The sequence below is a fragment of the Siphateles boraxobius genome, unplaced genomic scaffold (genome assembly GCF_051911475.1).
Source record: "Siphateles boraxobius isolate OS27281-9 unplaced genomic scaffold, OSU_SipBor_1 1, whole genome shotgun sequence".
Lineage (NCBI taxonomy): Eukaryota > Metazoa > Chordata > Actinopteri > Cypriniformes > Leuciscidae > Siphateles > Siphateles boraxobius.
In genome coordinates, this window is record NW_027508699.1 from 24,658,072 (window position 1) to 24,673,776 (window position 15,705).

At 38.8% G+C, this 15,705-nt stretch overlaps 3 protein-coding genes across 12 annotated transcripts in view; 2 read left to right on the top strand and 1 right to left on the bottom strand.

The window, feature by feature from the left end:
* Positions 1 to 5,970, bottom strand: part of myripa (myosin VIIA and Rab interacting protein a) — a 42,975-nt gene extending 37,005 nt beyond the window's left edge. For 5 of the 8 annotated variants that reach the window (XR_013203882.1, XM_077230392.1, XM_077230370.1 and 2 more), the window contains exons 1-2: positions 5,628 to 5,909; positions 3,985 to 4,144 (exon numbers count right to left, since the gene is read on the bottom strand). Coding sequence is in view for 7 of the 8 variants with exons in the window: in XM_077230392.1 (XP_077086507.1) it covers positions 3,985 to 4,094 (110 nt within the window). In the remaining variant the exon portion in view is untranslated. Of the gene's footprint in view, positions 1 to 3,984; positions 4,145 to 4,249; positions 4,355 to 5,013; positions 5,071 to 5,627 lie in introns of all 8 variants that reach the window. The other 3 variants (XM_077230343.1, XM_077230353.1, XM_077230378.1) reach the window with 3 other exon arrangements.
* ackr4a (atypical chemokine receptor 4a) lies at positions 5,198 to 13,483 on the top strand. 3 transcript variants are annotated; one of them, XM_077230418.1, is made up of 2 exons: positions 5,198 to 5,271; positions 12,245 to 13,483. In XM_077230418.1, exons 1-2 carry the CDS (start codon positions 5,254 to 5,256, stop codon positions 13,355 to 13,357), a joined length of 1,131 nt encoding a protein of 376 aa, XP_077086533.1. In that variant the 5' UTR covers positions 5,198 to 5,253; the 3' UTR covers positions 13,358 to 13,483. The 3 variants fall into 3 exon arrangements, with proteins under 3 accessions (XP_077086533.1, XP_077086542.1, XP_077086523.1); XM_077230427.1 differs by lacking the exon at positions 5,198 to 5,271 and adding an exon at positions 5,388 to 5,445; XM_077230408.1 differs by lacking the exon at positions 5,198 to 5,271 and adding an exon at positions 11,258 to 11,449.
* LOC143738322 (uncharacterized) lies at positions 8,457 to 10,512 on the top strand. Its single transcript, XM_077230436.1, has 5 exons — positions 8,457 to 8,642; positions 9,240 to 9,317; positions 9,855 to 9,956; positions 10,063 to 10,127; positions 10,201 to 10,512. Exons 1-5 carry the CDS (start codon positions 8,478 to 8,480, stop codon positions 10,232 to 10,234), a joined length of 444 nt encoding a protein of 147 aa, XP_077086551.1. The 5' UTR covers positions 8,457 to 8,477; the 3' UTR covers positions 10,235 to 10,512.
* Positions 13,484 to 15,705: the final 2,222 nt, after the last annotated feature.

Sequence of the window (15,705 nt, forward strand, 5' to 3'; positions counted from 1 at the left end):
CCTTTAGTACCGTTCCACTGTGCTAGGTACCCCAACGGAAGGGTACCCAAAAAGTGGTACGGTACGGTTCGGCTTTTTGGTACCATTCACAACTTTTGACAGTGGAAACGCAAATAATTGCGTACCGTACCGAACTGTACCGTACCGTACCGCTCAGTGGAAACGAGCCATTAGTACACTGTTTAGTATGTGAGTGTGATGAGGGGGGCATGGTTTTGCGGAGTTTGCAGTGGGAGAGTGAGGGAGGAGCCGAGCGGTAAGTAAGTGGGTCAAGTGCAAAATGACGAACACCTGTCTCTGATTGCAGTAATTGGCGTGGGGAGACCGCATAAAAGCTGGCTGGTGCAGGAGAGCGAGAGAGAGAAGGACTGGGGACTCGTACGAACACTCACGACCTGCTGGCTGACAAATGGACTGAGTTTGCACATCGATAAGAGTCTTATGAATGGACTGAGTTTACACATCGGGAAGAGTTTGATAAAAGTGGACTGAGAGCTGAGCCCAGCAGGAAAGAGTGTCTTTATATTGTGCTGTAGTTTTACCTACGGTGAACGCGCATGTGGCGCACCTTTTCTTTGTTTTGTGTTTATTTAATAAATTGTACGAGTCCCCGTTACGCCGACCCTTGTCTTCTTTCATCCCTCACAAAGAACCATAGTTACAGTGAGGATGCCAAGGAATAATTTTTACATAAGTGTAAAAGTAGGCTACATCAAATAATTATTACAATAAGTTAGGATCCATTGTGTAACAAGCAAATAAAATTATACACATTTATTATTCACAATATGGAAAGAGGAAATAAAACATAGTTTGTAAAGAGCATGACTCAAAAATGCCATTAATGGGCTTATTCAAGTCCTTGGTCCCCTATGGGCTTTAATATGTGTGTTTTAGCAAGGCAAAACGCAAGATGCCGCAATAAATCGGAAGACATGTGGGTCAGACATGATTTTGACCAATTCATTAAGTTTTGTTTCTTAGAAAGCCTTTCTTTAAAGTGAATTTCATGTAGTATAAATTGTATCTTAATTTTAATCAATGTTTCATCAACCAATTGCCTGGGTTTAATAAATAAGAAGCAAATAATAGACAATATAATCAGGACATGGAGGCGCCGGCACAATCACTTGCATTGAATGTGAACTGGAGCTCGTCTCATAAATGAACTGAAACTCAGCGTAGCCTATAAGCTGCCACACAGACACGAGAAATATATAAATAGAAAGCTTGAAATGGCTACTTTTAAACAAAACAATTAGAAACTAAAAGAAACAGACTACTTTCTGCTTATATAATCCGTATGAAATGTGCATTTCTCTCAATATGCGCGTTCACTATTGCAGCCGACACTGATACATTGACGCGTCAACACCTCATCACTACCGAAAACATGGAGGTTTTTTTTTACAAATACAATTTTTTTTAGACAATAATCGCACAACTTATTCGATATTCTATAATTAAATCAATTAATCGAATATTCGAAAATCGTGACTCATCCCTAGTCACAACTGCTTTGTGCTAATTTATTCAGTGTAAAACCCAGACACCGCCACACAAATGTGGCTTTTTGTTAATTACTGTCCTATTACAGGATTTAACACAGAGTAACAGCTCACTACCAGTTACAAAATACACTGTAACAGTCTGTTACAAGCAATTCTAGTTGCATTTTTCATCAATTAAAGGTGCTCTAAGCGATGATGGGTGACATCACTTCTTGTTGACGTTCGAAGTATTGTCAAACAAAACAGAGGCTAGCTCAACCCTCCCTCCTTCTCATCCCGTTCAATCCCCCTCCCTTCCGTTCTTCCTGAAATAGGCTTTTCTGATGTATATTCAGGACTTTGCGTGTTCCTTCTCCTTTTCCCTCTTCTTTGCTATTTGTTCATCGGAACATCGTCTCTTTGGTCGTGTGTCGGCCATATCAAAATTCAAGAGAATATAATTCTAACATTAGTGGTTGTCTAGGACATCTCTCCCCTAGCTATTTTCCCTCTTCATGCTTCTCTCTCCTCCACTCCCCACAACCCCCTTCATGTGCATGCACACTAACCCCCCAACCCCCACCCCCAAATCATTCTTGTCAGTTATTGGCTGGAACACTGTTTGTTATGTTTCGTGGTCCAGGTTGGACCAGTTTGTTTTTGTTGCCGTTTGTGGAGCCTGGGCTGTCTACAGAGACCGCGTTTTTTTATAGTGTGTTCAGGGGACAGGCAGCTTGTGGATAGTGAGGAGATGTTTGCTGTATGTGACAAAAAAATGTTTCGGCCTAAAAAACGCGTGACATCACTCACAGCACCTTTCATTTCTTAAATTATCCTTTGACTATGTTCTGGGCCGCCATCTAATGGCAAATATTTTTTTCTTTATTTGTGACTACTTAAAATACTGCCAGTGTGTTTCTGATTTTCTTATCTAAACTGCCTAAAAGCATGAAATTAACTACACTGAGGAATTGTTTATTTTTATTTTTTATTATTCCTTCCTGTTCCAGCAAACAAGCATTTCCAACAACAGAGTGAGAGATTAGCGCGGCCAGAGTGCTTGTCAGCAGGTCAGATAAAATCCTGGTACCAAACAAAGTCATTAACCAAAGTGTTTTTATCATCCCAAAGAACAATGATAAGTTATGTGCTTCTCTGTGCCAATGTGCCATACTTTTTTGAAAGAAAGACAAAACAATGGAGGAAAGAGGGGAAGAGAGAAGGTCAAACAGAGATTACAGGCTAAACACATTAAACACACTAAATAAAGATAATGGGTTATGTTCCATTGTTTGGGACACTATACTGAACGTATAGCTAGTATAATATGCATAGAAACTTATACTTACAAAAAATGTAAGTATATAGTAGGGGTAAAAACAGTATGTGAGCCAAATAGAATGTCCGAATTAATAGTAATCATAAAACAGTGGGAGAAAAGTACCCACACGACCTAATACTACTGGTGAGTTTCTTTAGAGTGTATCCACTGGGCACTTTACTATCCCATGAGGTCACAGGAGAGGATTTGTGAATAGCAGTGAAAATAGCAACTGACCCCGTAGGTCACATGACAGTGGCAACATGGTGGATGTCTGAATTTCATTCATACTTCATCAAAGCAAGTCACAAAGCAAGTTTTAAACCAAATATACCTACTATAACAGTAAGCAAAATTTTGGACGCAGCAAGGATCTGAAAATACCTGTGAAGGTAGAAATATTGGACTCATACGACCAAGACAAAACATGAATCTGTCTCTCCTGATTGATAAAACCTCTATACTGTATCTGTATCTAAAGGTCAGAATTTAGATTCACTTAAGGCTGAGACCATATTCATGGTGGGCTCAGGGAAGTGAGTCACGGATAAAGTGGGAAGGGAGGGCCCTTCCTGTCATTTTGTTTTAAAGTATGACAAAGAATGATGGGAACTTCCTCATGCTCTCTATCAATAACTGGAATACCATTTGGGTGACATCACAAGGGAGACAATGCTAAAATAGATTGTTTAAAATAGATTTTGAAAATTTTTGAAAAACTTTTTCTGAAAGAAGTCTCTTATGCTCACCAAGGCTGCATTTGTTGGATCAAAAATACAGTAAAATGGTAATACTGTGAAATATTATAACAATTTTAAAATGGTTTTCTAATTTATTCCTGTGATGGCAAAACTGAATTTTCAGCAGCCATAACTCCAGTCTTCAGTGTAACATGATCCTTTAGAAATATGCTGATTTGGTGCATTTCTTATTGTTATAGCTAAATGTTGAAAATATTTATGCTGAAAGCACATAATTATAAATATTTTTTGTAACAATCTAAAAGTCTTTACTCACACTTTAGATTAATTTAATGCATCCTTGGTGAATTGAGTATTTATTTCTTTAAAAAATATTTTTTGCAAAGTAGAGTACTATTATTTTATATACACATTATACACACATTACTATGTAACCAAAGTAGTTCTGAGCAGAAGGGGGCATGAGACTCACATGAGCCGCGTCTCCTCCGTCTTGCGCAGCTGCATGTCCCGTTGCACCACCTGCATCACATGGTCAGCCTCCACATCCGTCAGACCAGAGAGATCCAGTTTACGCCCCATCCTTCACCTCTACAGAGCTAATAAGATACCTGCCCTGTCCCGACTGTTAGCTGAAGACAGTAATGGAAGCAAAAAAGAGTAATTTAATTAATAATAAAAAATTAAAAAAGCAGCTGCGTCACTGGCTCTGTAATGTGTTTGAACGTTGAACTTACAGATGTCAGATATTGTTTTATGTATGAGATTTTTTTATTTCACACTTTGTCATGGATTGGTTAATGCTTCATAGTGGCAGCTCTAGTTGCAGCTGGGAAGTAAATCTGAAGACAAAACAATTTTAATTCTAAAATAGTTTCATTATGAAATCGACATAATACAGTCTATTGTAAAAGTCCAAAGTAAAAGCTCTTGCATAAGGTTGTCAAATCAGCCTGCAGCTGAAATAAGGCACACATTTTGTGGGGCCCTGAGATTCAAGATCCCAACAATGCCATTTTTATCCACTACTGTGGGTGTGTTCTTTTAATATTATATCTCAGACCACTTATAATTCTGGCATTTCATAAAAAAGAAAATAACTTTTCAATGGTACCACATACCTGGGTTTCAGAAAATCAAAAGGAAGCTAGTGTTTCCCAGTGTTGTTACTGTTAACTAAAACTAAAACTATTAAAAATTGTTTTCGCTAAATTGAAATAAAGCTGAAATAAATATAAATATTAAATGTAAAAAGTTGAAAAGTTGCCTTGGCAATCAACTTAAATAAAAGATGTTTAAGTTAACGTACTAAAATGAAACCTAAATAGAAATATTTAGATAAAAAAAAAATAATAATAAAAAGTTTGAAATAATGAAAACTGAAAATACAGGAATAAATGCTCATTCAAAACATGAATAAATATGATAATAGTATATAGCCCACTGTAAATAACACTAAAATAACAAAGGTGTCCCCAACACAACAGTTTAAAAAACAAACCTTTTTTGTAGGCGCACTGTAAAACTAACAGATCTTTCACAGCAACGTCGAAACCATCTGCTGAGCCAACAGTGAAAGTAAACACAAAGCTTTTGCCCATGAGCTACAGTATAGCTACAATTAATCTGTCAGAAAGTGTCAATGCATTAACCTCAGCCTACACCATGAAATGAATGCTGCCTGAACCTGTCATTCTGCTTATCGTCTCCTTTTGTGCTCCACAGAAGAAGAAAATGCAACATGCTGAACAACATGAGGGTGAGTATGATGACAGAATTTTATTTTCTGAGTAAACTGTCCCTTTAAACCCGACTTTGAGACTGCTTAGGTCGACGTCAAGCTCTCAGAAATAAACAGACTAGGCTACAGTATGATCATAACAAGCTGTTCCTGCTGAGTTTGGATGGCAAACCACTTTTCTACAAGATGCAGGTGGTCTATTCATGAGACAGCTTAAAGTTATCACAGGCTTTATTTGCTGTAATACGACTAATCATGTAGGCACATTTATATAAAATCTGCCTATAATAATAATTTGAAAAAAAAAATACTGGAGTGGATACATATAATTGTTAGGCTATATTGGGAAGAACTAGTTTAGATGCGAAACTTACCGTCGCGTCTCTTCACCTCAGTCTCTCACGTCAGCTTTCTTCGACCAGCGACTGCCAAGCTGTCAAGACGTGAAGACCAAATCATTATAAATGTCCGCAGACCGCTTCAAATCAATACGGTCGGATTTCAGTGTCTTTCGGACATGTTCGAACTTAACCTTTTGACTAGTTTGAAAAAAGAAATTCAAGAGTGTCTGAAGTGAAAAGGCACAAAAACAGAGCGCGTGCGTAGCGGGCGCGTGTACCTGCTGTGGTCTCATACCATTTACGACCACGAGACCTAAAATCTGCCGACCTCCGGTTAACTAGGAGACTGCGGTGCTGCAACAGTGCTGCTAATCCACTTTTTCGACGTGTTGAACGGCCGCTGATACCATATTGAGAATAGCTTGTTAGTTGTAAAAAGATTAGTAGGCTAACATTAATTAAAAATAGGCCTGATTTGAATTAATCCAAACAATTGGTAATTTTTTTACCATAAACAATAATGATGATATGATACGATTAATTGATGTATTCATTTTTTTGTTTGTTTGTAGCCTATACGTGATTTGATTTACAAATTTTTCATTTATATTATAGTGCATGATTTATATTATTATTTTTTTTGACTGTTAGCCTAGTATTATGTTGCCTTGTGTTCTTTGCTGTCACTTTTTAAAAGAGATTTTATCTCAAAAAGATGCTATCCTGGTAATATAAAGTTTACAAACAACAAAAATTACCAATTTAGAGACCCACCCAGGCAGTTTAACACATCAAAATAATTTTGCACTTATTAAAGAACATCTTCACAGTTAATCGATGTTTAAACCAGTCTAAAACCAGTCCTTTCCCTCTTGGCTCTCAACTAAGGCGGTCGCATTTTCTCTCCCTCTCCCTCCCCTTACCTCTTCTGCTTTGCTTCTCTCGTCACGTCTAGTCTACTGTCTTGTACTTTAAGAGACTCTCGCAGCACTACTCTCCAAAACCAAGAAATGATGGATTTGATCAACTGGTCTCTCAACCCAATTGACCCTATCTTCTGGACGAGGAGCTTGGGTTCGGGGGACCCTGCCTGCCCTGCCGGGAGGTTCGCAGCTGGCTACACGATGGACGCGTGGGATAAGTGGCGGGTCGTGTGTCTGGCGGCTCTTTCCGTGGAGGACGTTGAAGATATCTACCTATTCGGAACCATGATAACAGGTCTTCTGCTGATTGGATTAGGCATTGCCCTGGTTTATCGAGGAATTAAGAAGACGGTGACAGCTGTCCAAAGCCCCACAAGGCTGCCAGTCATGATTGAAGCGGTGGGCAGAGCTGTCAGCACTCAGACTGTGACTATGAACCACTATATGGATAACATCATGGAGAAGCTCACAGCTTTGCAAAGGCAAATGGATCGTTTCAGAGACCAAAATGGACCAGGAGAATAGCCTGTGTAAATTGAATGCGGCTACTCGCCCGAAGACCAAACAATCCCAATCTTATCTGTTTCGGCACCCCCCTACCAGCACTAGCCTTGGCCAAGGCCGCTGTTGGAACAACAACTCTCCCGGAAGAGCACTGCAGTGAGCCACTCTTGCGTTCCTTCCCTGACTCCCCAGACACCTGGTGATTGTTGACTTTGTATGGACCTGATCAAGGTTGTCTCCATGGCAACTTGCTGTGTATCGCTATGACAATCCTGCGGACTGAGGCTCCTAGATTATGGTGCTGGCTTAGCAACTCTCTCCAGGCCTACACACACATGAACTTACATGTACACAAATATGCATCCCCCCCACACCCCATCCCCCGCCTTCGACACTTCGTACCCCCAGTCTGACAGGCGGGGTCTGTGACCAGCGCCATAATGGCTCCAGGACCGGACGACTGCTTGCCTGGGCTGGACTAACTCCATCCCCCACTCCCCACACGTGTTGCAATGTCTTGTTCATGTTGTAGATTGTACTGTTTATGTGCTAATGTTGCTGAGGTGTTTTTTCCTGTTCCCAGACTGTACTCCTGACAGGAGCATAGTCTGGGGGTCGCCTTTTTTTTCTTCTCCTCACCTCTCCTCATGTCATGCTGTATTTTTCTCAAGATTGGCGCTGATTATAGCAGTCATGGTAGCATCTTGTTACCGAAGCACATTCCTTGTGTGTGAAAGCACTACTTGGCAATAAAGTGATTGTGATTCTGATTCTAAAATCATCCTAAGCTCAATTTCTGGTCTTGATCAGTTGGTTAATTCATCAGTTGGATGTTGTTGTAATAATTTTATATGAGTTTTGGTCACTTGGTCAGACTAGGAACCAGCTTAAACCAGCTAAAACCAACAAACCATCTTAGTCTGGTTTCAGCAGAGACGCCCTGTTTTGCTGATGCTTATTCCTACAGTCCATGCCACTAATCTGAAAATTCAGACTGTAAGGCAAGTTAATATTCTTGCATTTTCAGACTTAAGCTTGGTCACATGTACATCCAGTCAGCTGGATGGAAAACAATGGCACATAAAGGGCTAAGTACCCTGAGTTTTTCCTCCTCCTCGCTCTTTTTCACCACCCATTCTGAGACTGACATCCTTCGTTTCAGGAAAAAATTGTATTCCGTCATCTATTTTCCTGCAATGAAGTTTATAAATCAATAGCAAGACCGAAAGTTGGATGACAAAACACAGCCTTAAGAGATATATAGCCCCTCAGCCACACAAATCACTCGAATAATAAATCATCTTGTTTGCCAGTATTAGACAGCAGATCATTACATGCCTAAGTAGGGTGTTTTGTTGTTCAAACATGCAAGTGTATTTCAAAACATTTCGTCAGGGAAAATGTTACTGCCCCTTTTTTGGACATCTGGTAGTGATTGTGTAAGTATAAATTGGAGATGAAGTGCACTTGGACTGCAGAAAGTAGCACGATGAAGGGTAGTGTGCAGCTAGGGCTGTTGTGTCTCAGCCTACTCATCTCCAGTCTCCATGGGGAAGTCGAGACAGATAACAGCGTGGAAATTCCTCTTTCTTTTGAAGAGCCGGATCTTCATCAGCCTGAGGTGAGGGATAAACTTTACTGGCAGTACTTTACTGAGGTCAATCACTGGAGTTAAAGGGACGTTTAAAAGGGATAGTTCACCCAAAAAATTTAAATTCTGTCATAATTTACTCACCCAAGTTGTTCCAAACCTGTATAAGTTTCTTTCTTCTGCAGAACACAAAAGAAGATATTTTGAAGAATAGACCCCATTAACTTTTATAGTATGGAAAAAAAATACTACGTAAGTCAATGGGGTCCCATCAACTGGTAACCGACATTCTGCAAAATATCTTCTTTTGTTTTCAGCAGAAGAAAAAAACTCATGCAGGTTTGGAACAACTTGAGGGCGAGTAATTGATGACAGAATTTTATTTTTTGAGCAAACTATCACTTTAAGGGGCATTTTTTCTTGTGGCATGATTTTTTCATTTATTTTTTCGCAAAAGTGATAGAATGCATCAATGACCTAATTTCATGCAGCTCATTCATGGAAGTCATTATTAAGCATTTTTGACTGAGGTAATGATAGACAATAACCATGCTGACTGGTAACAAAATTACATTTAATTTTTTTTCATAATTACTCTTTTAACAATGATATTTTTTTTTTTAAAAGATGAACAGAGTACGACGACAGACTGTCTCCACAGGGAAGGAAGATTCAGCAAAGAAAGAAGTTGTTGTTCCATCAAGTGTACGTATCTAATAAAGCTTGTGCTATTGCACAACTTGTGAGATGATTTTTCCAGCTGCTGCTGTTTCACAATGAAATAACCCTACAGGGTGTGGATGATAATCAAGCCATAATCAAGCTCTCTCTTAGATGACTACTAAAATGCCAGTAGTATGTACATACATTACAAAATAACCATTTAAAGATTTCACCTGCAGCTATATCTGCCCCATACTTGTTTAATGCAGACATTGTCATATAAAACATGTCACCAGAAAATTTATATTTTCATTCTTTTTAATGATCTAAAGGAGGATGGCAAGATTGATAGAGAAAAAAGGCTACGTCCAGGAGCTTTCACCCTTTTAGAAGACGATGCATATTCACTCTCCTCTCTTAAGCCATTAAAATATAAATAGTGAAATAATATAAAGACTATAGGTAAATGGAGAAAAGTGTTTAGTTATAAATAATTATCAACCCAAGATTCACCAGTTTAATGATTTTATAATCTAGAATTATGTTGACTTTACACTGAACTCCTCATCTCAATTAAAGGTTTATCGCACCAAGAGGCAGAACAAAAGCAAGAACAAACAGAGAAAACGGCCCCCGGGATTTAACAGCCTTTTAGGAAAGGGACCTCCTCAAATTCCCATGGTATTCTCTATCCTCGGATCACCCTGTTAACGTGCCATTTTAACACACTATATTAAAGATATTCACTGAATTGCTTTACACTGAAGTTATCATTTGCCCAACTCAGGAGACTGCCCGTGTCAAAAGGGATGAAGGTGCCGAAGGAAAAAGACTTTCAAGGCTCCTTCCAAGGTAACACATTGTAACATATTTACATAATATGAAAAAAATTTATATAGGCTTAACAGATGTTCTCTCCTTACAGGTTCCCGGAATCAGGAAAATTCGGGATTGCATAATAGAGCAACACCATGTTTCATAAAGAGCGTTTTGGCCTCAGGTTATGCTTGTGAAAGTAATCATTTATCTTTCTATAGCTTTCTTCTTTTTCTCCAAGTATATTTAGTTAAGTAATAATCTGAAATGGATTCTCCAATTTCTGCAAGTCTAAAAGGTATCACTAGGGAGCAGTGTTTACCCAAGTGATGAGCACTCCAGCCAGTTTGGCTTTTCACAATGTTTATTTGATGTCTGTTGATCTTTATCTCTTAATTCAAATAAAGAATTTGTGTTTAAATGTCACTCTTTATTGTGTATAACTTTCCATAGAGGTGTGGCTGTATTGTGGGGTTTAAGGGAGTAGTGAAGAATGAAAAGAATGACATGTTGATATTGTCAAGCATAAATAGTCTGAGAAGCTATGTGAGTGTTAATGGATTCTGTGAGATGTGAACTGCATAACTATCAATCCTCTTTTATATCTGAGTGGTTCTGCCAGTTAAATGTGCCAGAAAAGTTGTTAGCCTGAAGAAACATGCAAATTTAATATGTTTCTTGCCAAAACTTGTCAAAACACATTGGCGGTCCAAATTAAACAGAAAAGCAGCACCCTTTCTTCCTTATCTGCATAATCCTTGATAATTACACCAAACTATTTCCTGTGCATTTCACTTTGTTGCTATTTAGGCATCTAAAATTACATTTTGTATGCAATCACAATGAGACAAGTATGCAGTACCACTGCCTTCACACTGAACCCAAAAAAGCAACAACACGCAACCATGAAAGAGCAACAACTTGCTCTTACACAGGTATATACAATGAACAGATGTTAGACTACAAATAAAATTCACCAGCACCTTTTTCTCAACAAAAAAAAGCAGTTCTGACCAACCTATAGCAGAATTTAAAAAAAGAATTTGTTTAACAAAAATACACAAAAAAAATAATGTGTATGCATAAGAATATTCTAAATGAACATATTCAAAGAGTAAAGGTTTCAAATAAATATGCTGTGGCTGTGCATTACATGTATCCCATATGCACTCTAATTTAAAGGCATGTCTGTGGACAGTTGCTGGAGACGCACATTAGAACAGATACGTTCACAGTATGGTGAGGTGTGGGAGTAAAGCTCTGCATGCATGAGTCATAGTAAACACACTCCGTTCTCACAGGAAGAGCAGACAGAAACAATCTACTCAGCCTTAGGGCAAAACCTAGAATCTTACAAGGTAAGAGAAACATTGTATTATCAGTTTCAGAGAATTCTTTTGTTTTTAGATAGAAGTTTAATATGATCCAGATGTTGGCTACTAAAATTGCACACTATTTGTGAGATAAGTCTTGAACAGAAAGTATGCAATTGTGCGAACATTAAGATAAATTGACATGAACTGTATTAAAATGTGCAAATCTGTTATTTGAAAATAATTATAGCACTTATTCGCATAATTATAGTATTTATCAGATCAGTGTTGCTTAATGTTCCAAATTACGGAAAATAACATGTTTGGGTTCAGTATGATGTCAAAAATTTGTGAAAACATTTGTTTCCAGAACTTCTGCTTGATAAAATTTGATAATATAAAGAATCAAAGATGTTACGATTTCCACTTTTTCATATATATATATATATATATATATATATATATATATATATATATATATTTAAAAACACTCTTTCTATGGAAGGGGAGATGTTTAAAGAGAAACAAACTTGTTTTAAGCACATGTTGGATTACACAGGAAACCTGGAAAGGATTTCCAAAGCTTAACTGATATGCATCTCTAGTTTCAGTTTATCTGTGATTTTAAGCATGCAAAAGGGCACTTGATAAAAGCCGAGTGGGAATGTTCGGAATGAAGGTGCTGTTACACGCCTGCAGCAATAAAACGGTCTGGTAGCCATATGCTTTTTCTCTGCTTTTCTGGAAGAAACATCAACACTACATCTGCTTGATAATGGCTATGTCTTTTTGCAAATAAAAACTAAAAACATTTAAACTAATCATTGTTTTCAATTTCAGAGCTTTAAAGGAAGAATGGAGATCTTAGAGGAACATTACTCTGACTACCCCGAGTACGAAAACAACAGCTCCAACTTCAGCTACGATGATTATCAGACCATCTGTGAGAAGGGCGACGTGCGCTCCTTCGCGAGGATCTTCCTCCCAGCTGTTTTTGGGTTATCTCTGGTGCTAGGTTTAGCAGGGAACGCTCTGGTTGTGGCGGTGTACGCGTACTGCAAACAACTGAAAACGATGACTGACACATTTATACTTCACCTGGCTGTGGCAGACCTTTTGCTGCTCCTAACGTTGCCCTTCTGGGCCGCAGATGCCGTCCAAGGCTGGAAGCTCGGGGTCACCGTCTGTAAACTCGTATCTGCTCTGTACACCATCAACTTCACCTGTAGCATGATGCTACTGGCCCACATCAGCATGGATCAGTATCTGGCTTTGACACCGGGAGTCAGAAACAGAGGCCTTGCGTGCGCTTTTCAAAAGAAGCATTGTGGAAAACTCTGTCTGGTGGTCTGGACCATTGCATTTTTCCTTGGAGTCCCTGATTTGGTGTTTTCAGCGGTCAGAGAGCTTCCTCATAAAAAAAGCTGCATTGCAATGTATCCGTCAGACATGGCGCTCAGGGCTAAAGCTAGTTTGGAGGTGGTGGAGGTCATGATAGGCTTCTTGCTACCTTTGTTAGTGATGTTGTTCTGCTACACCTGTGTAGGCCGAGCCCTATTGAAGCTCCCTCAGGAGAGGAGGTGGAGGAAGTGGAGGTCCATCCGTGTGCTGCTGGCGATGGTGGGAGTCTTTGTGGTCACGCAGCTGCCCTACAATGTGGTGAAGGTTTGCCGGGCCGTTGACATCATGTATACGTTTGTTACTCACTGTGGGGTTAGTAAGGAGCTGGATAGGGCTACTCAGATCACAGAGAGCCTGGCGTTGACACACTGCTGTCTAAATCCTGTTCTGTACACTTTCATCGGTTCCTCCTTCAGACAGCATGTATTGAAGTGTGCCAAAGACTTTGGAGACAGGGGGAGAAGGTTGGCACACGCTAGAGAGCAACAAGAAGTGAATATCTCCTTGAATTCTCATTCACAGTCCCAAGACACCAGTACTTTTTCCATTTGAACATAGTGAAGGAGATGGTATAGAATGTTTACCACCCTGTTGAGGCTTTGCACCATCTGTCCTATGGCAAATATGTAAATAAAGTGGCTTTGTTTTTAGTAAAGAAAGGCAGTATTTTAAGCAGAAGAGTGGGCTAATTTTTCATTGCAGTAAAAAGTGAGATGAAACATTTCTACGAAAAAGAACAAAAAATGAACAAGTCAGCAGAGTGAAACGAGAGACATCACCCGTACTAGTAGCTGACTGATGGTGCATTCAAGTTCTCCTGGGAACTTCATATTTACAAGTTGGGAAATTGCATTTACGACATCAGGTGCATTCAAGTCACATTAGTCAGAGCAAGACAGCTACATACCTTTCTACAATAAATTCTGTGAAATTCTTTACTCTACTTAATGACAAACAAAGAATGTACATCAATTGTTTTTAATGTTTTTATTTAAAACAGTACATTATGCTGCCTGATAGGCCTATTGCACACTGCCATTTATCATATTATTTTAATTATCACAATCATAAGCAAATAGTTCTACCGTTTACTGACCTTTGTTAGTTATATATCTATAGTGACAAATGATTCGTAGATCTTGCACATGAATCGATCACTTCCGCATTACCAGATGTGGATTGCATCCAGCGTCCGCCATATTGTTCACTGACACGCCCCCAACTTAAAGGACAAGTTCAGTATTTTACACTTAAAGCCCTGTTTTCAGATCGTTTCTGATGAAATAGAATGGTTAAGATTGAAATTTGGACAAATGCTGCTGGCACGAGAATTTTCGTTTTCTGTATTATCACCCCCCCCCCCCCCCCCCCCCCCCACAATGGTTTTCACACCAAAATCGCTGCAAAAGATGCTTCCAACAGGTTTTATCGTAGTTTTTGTCCAACTCCATTGACTTATTGTCCATTGATGTTCTGTGAGGTAGGGTTTATCTTTGGCAGCGATTTTTGTGTGAGCATATCAGTGAACACCCCAGACCACTCCGTGAGTTTCACGTCTTTGTAAACTAAAGTTTAATGCGTTTATATGAATGATTGTTCTAGTGCCCCTATGAAACCTAGGTGGGGTGCTATCACAGAAACCGAAAATTCTCGAGACAGTAGCATTTGTCCAAATTTCAATCTTAACCGTTCTATTTCATCAGAAACGATCTTAAAACAGGGCTTTAAGTGTAAAATACCGAACTTGTCCTTTAAGTCGGAAACTTTAAGTTCAGAGTTTCCCATTTTATAATGTGCTAGCATTCATGTGCATTCAACTCGTAAATATGATCTTTACGGAATGACTTGAACACACCATTATTAATATTAATTTAACTCTTTCCCTGCTAATGCCAGAATTTTCAGTCATTTATGAGACAACGCTTCCCCACCATTGAAGCAATACGGACTTCCCGTGTTTTCACTGTTATAGGGGGGCTAAATTACGCAACTTCTGAATGAGTACAAAATCTCTGGATCAAAACACAGGCAAAAAAGGAGCAAAAACAAGCGATAAAAGCATTGTAGAACGTGGTTTTCTCAGCTTTTTGTTCAAAATGCCTGCTTTTTATGACACTTTACTCACATGCAAGTGTTGATAACAAAGAATCCATGAAGCTAGAATAAAACCTTTTTTAGCATATAGGACCTCTTTCTTTGATATATTGCGTGTTCAGATATTCAAACAACAAAATATTCTGGGGGTCATGACAGTTTTGTGAAAATTGTCAGAAATGCTGGCAGCGGCTGGCAACTTTTTAAACAATCAGTGGCGGGGAAAAAGTTAAATAAGACCACTATGTAAGGGATAATGTGCACTTTGCGTCAGGGTCCTGATCACCCTGCTGGGGTTTATTCTGCAATAACAACCGGCTGGATGTAAATTATCCTGCTTATTACACGGCTAACGTTACTTGCCACTTAAGTAAATAAAGAGTTGAAGAGTTCTGAGTTGAAATATTTCATTAGCTCGTTAAATGCAAAGCTTCTGTCGAAAAAGCAGTTGCTAGCAAGAGGCAAGTTCAAGCATTTAAAGGTTACGGTACAGTCTCATACATACCACTTATTATAAGTTATATTATTATTATTATTATAATAAGTTATTATACGGCATTTCGCCACATAAATAATTTATGAGGATAAGAGATATTGATTTGAGATTAAATTTTTAAAATTTTACCTATTTGTAATATAATCCTTTACAGTGTACAAAACAATCGTCATAAAATGGCAGAAGCTGGGTTTTCATGAAACAGGAGAGCGAGTCCAGGATATAGGCCCTACGCTTATTACACGCAGCCGTTATTTTGAAATCGAAAAGAACCCCGGAAGTAAAGATAAACAACAATGCCTTGGACTAC

Excerpts from the sequence above, each read along its gene's own strand:
- LOC143738322 (XM_077230436.1), top strand. The coding sequence starts at position 8,478 with ATGAAGTGCACTTGGACTGCAGAAAGTAGCACGATGAAGGGTAGTGTG. Across the intron at positions 9,318-9,854 it reads AAGTTGTTGTTCCATCAAGT|GTTTATCGCACCAAGAGGCA; the intron begins GTACGTATCTAA and ends TCTCAATTAAAG. Across the intron at positions 10,128-10,200 it reads CTTTCAAGGCTCCTTCCAAG|GTTCCCGGAATCAGGAAAAT; the intron begins GTAACACATTGT and ends CTCTCCTTACAG.
- ackr4a (XM_077230408.1), top strand. The coding sequence starts at position 11,360 with ATGAGTCATAGTAAACACACTCCGTTCTCACAGGAAGAGCAGACAGAA. Across the intron at positions 11,450-12,244 it reads AAAACCTAGAATCTTACAAG|AGCTTTAAAGGAAGAATGGA; the intron begins GTAAGAGAAACA and ends TTTCAATTTCAG.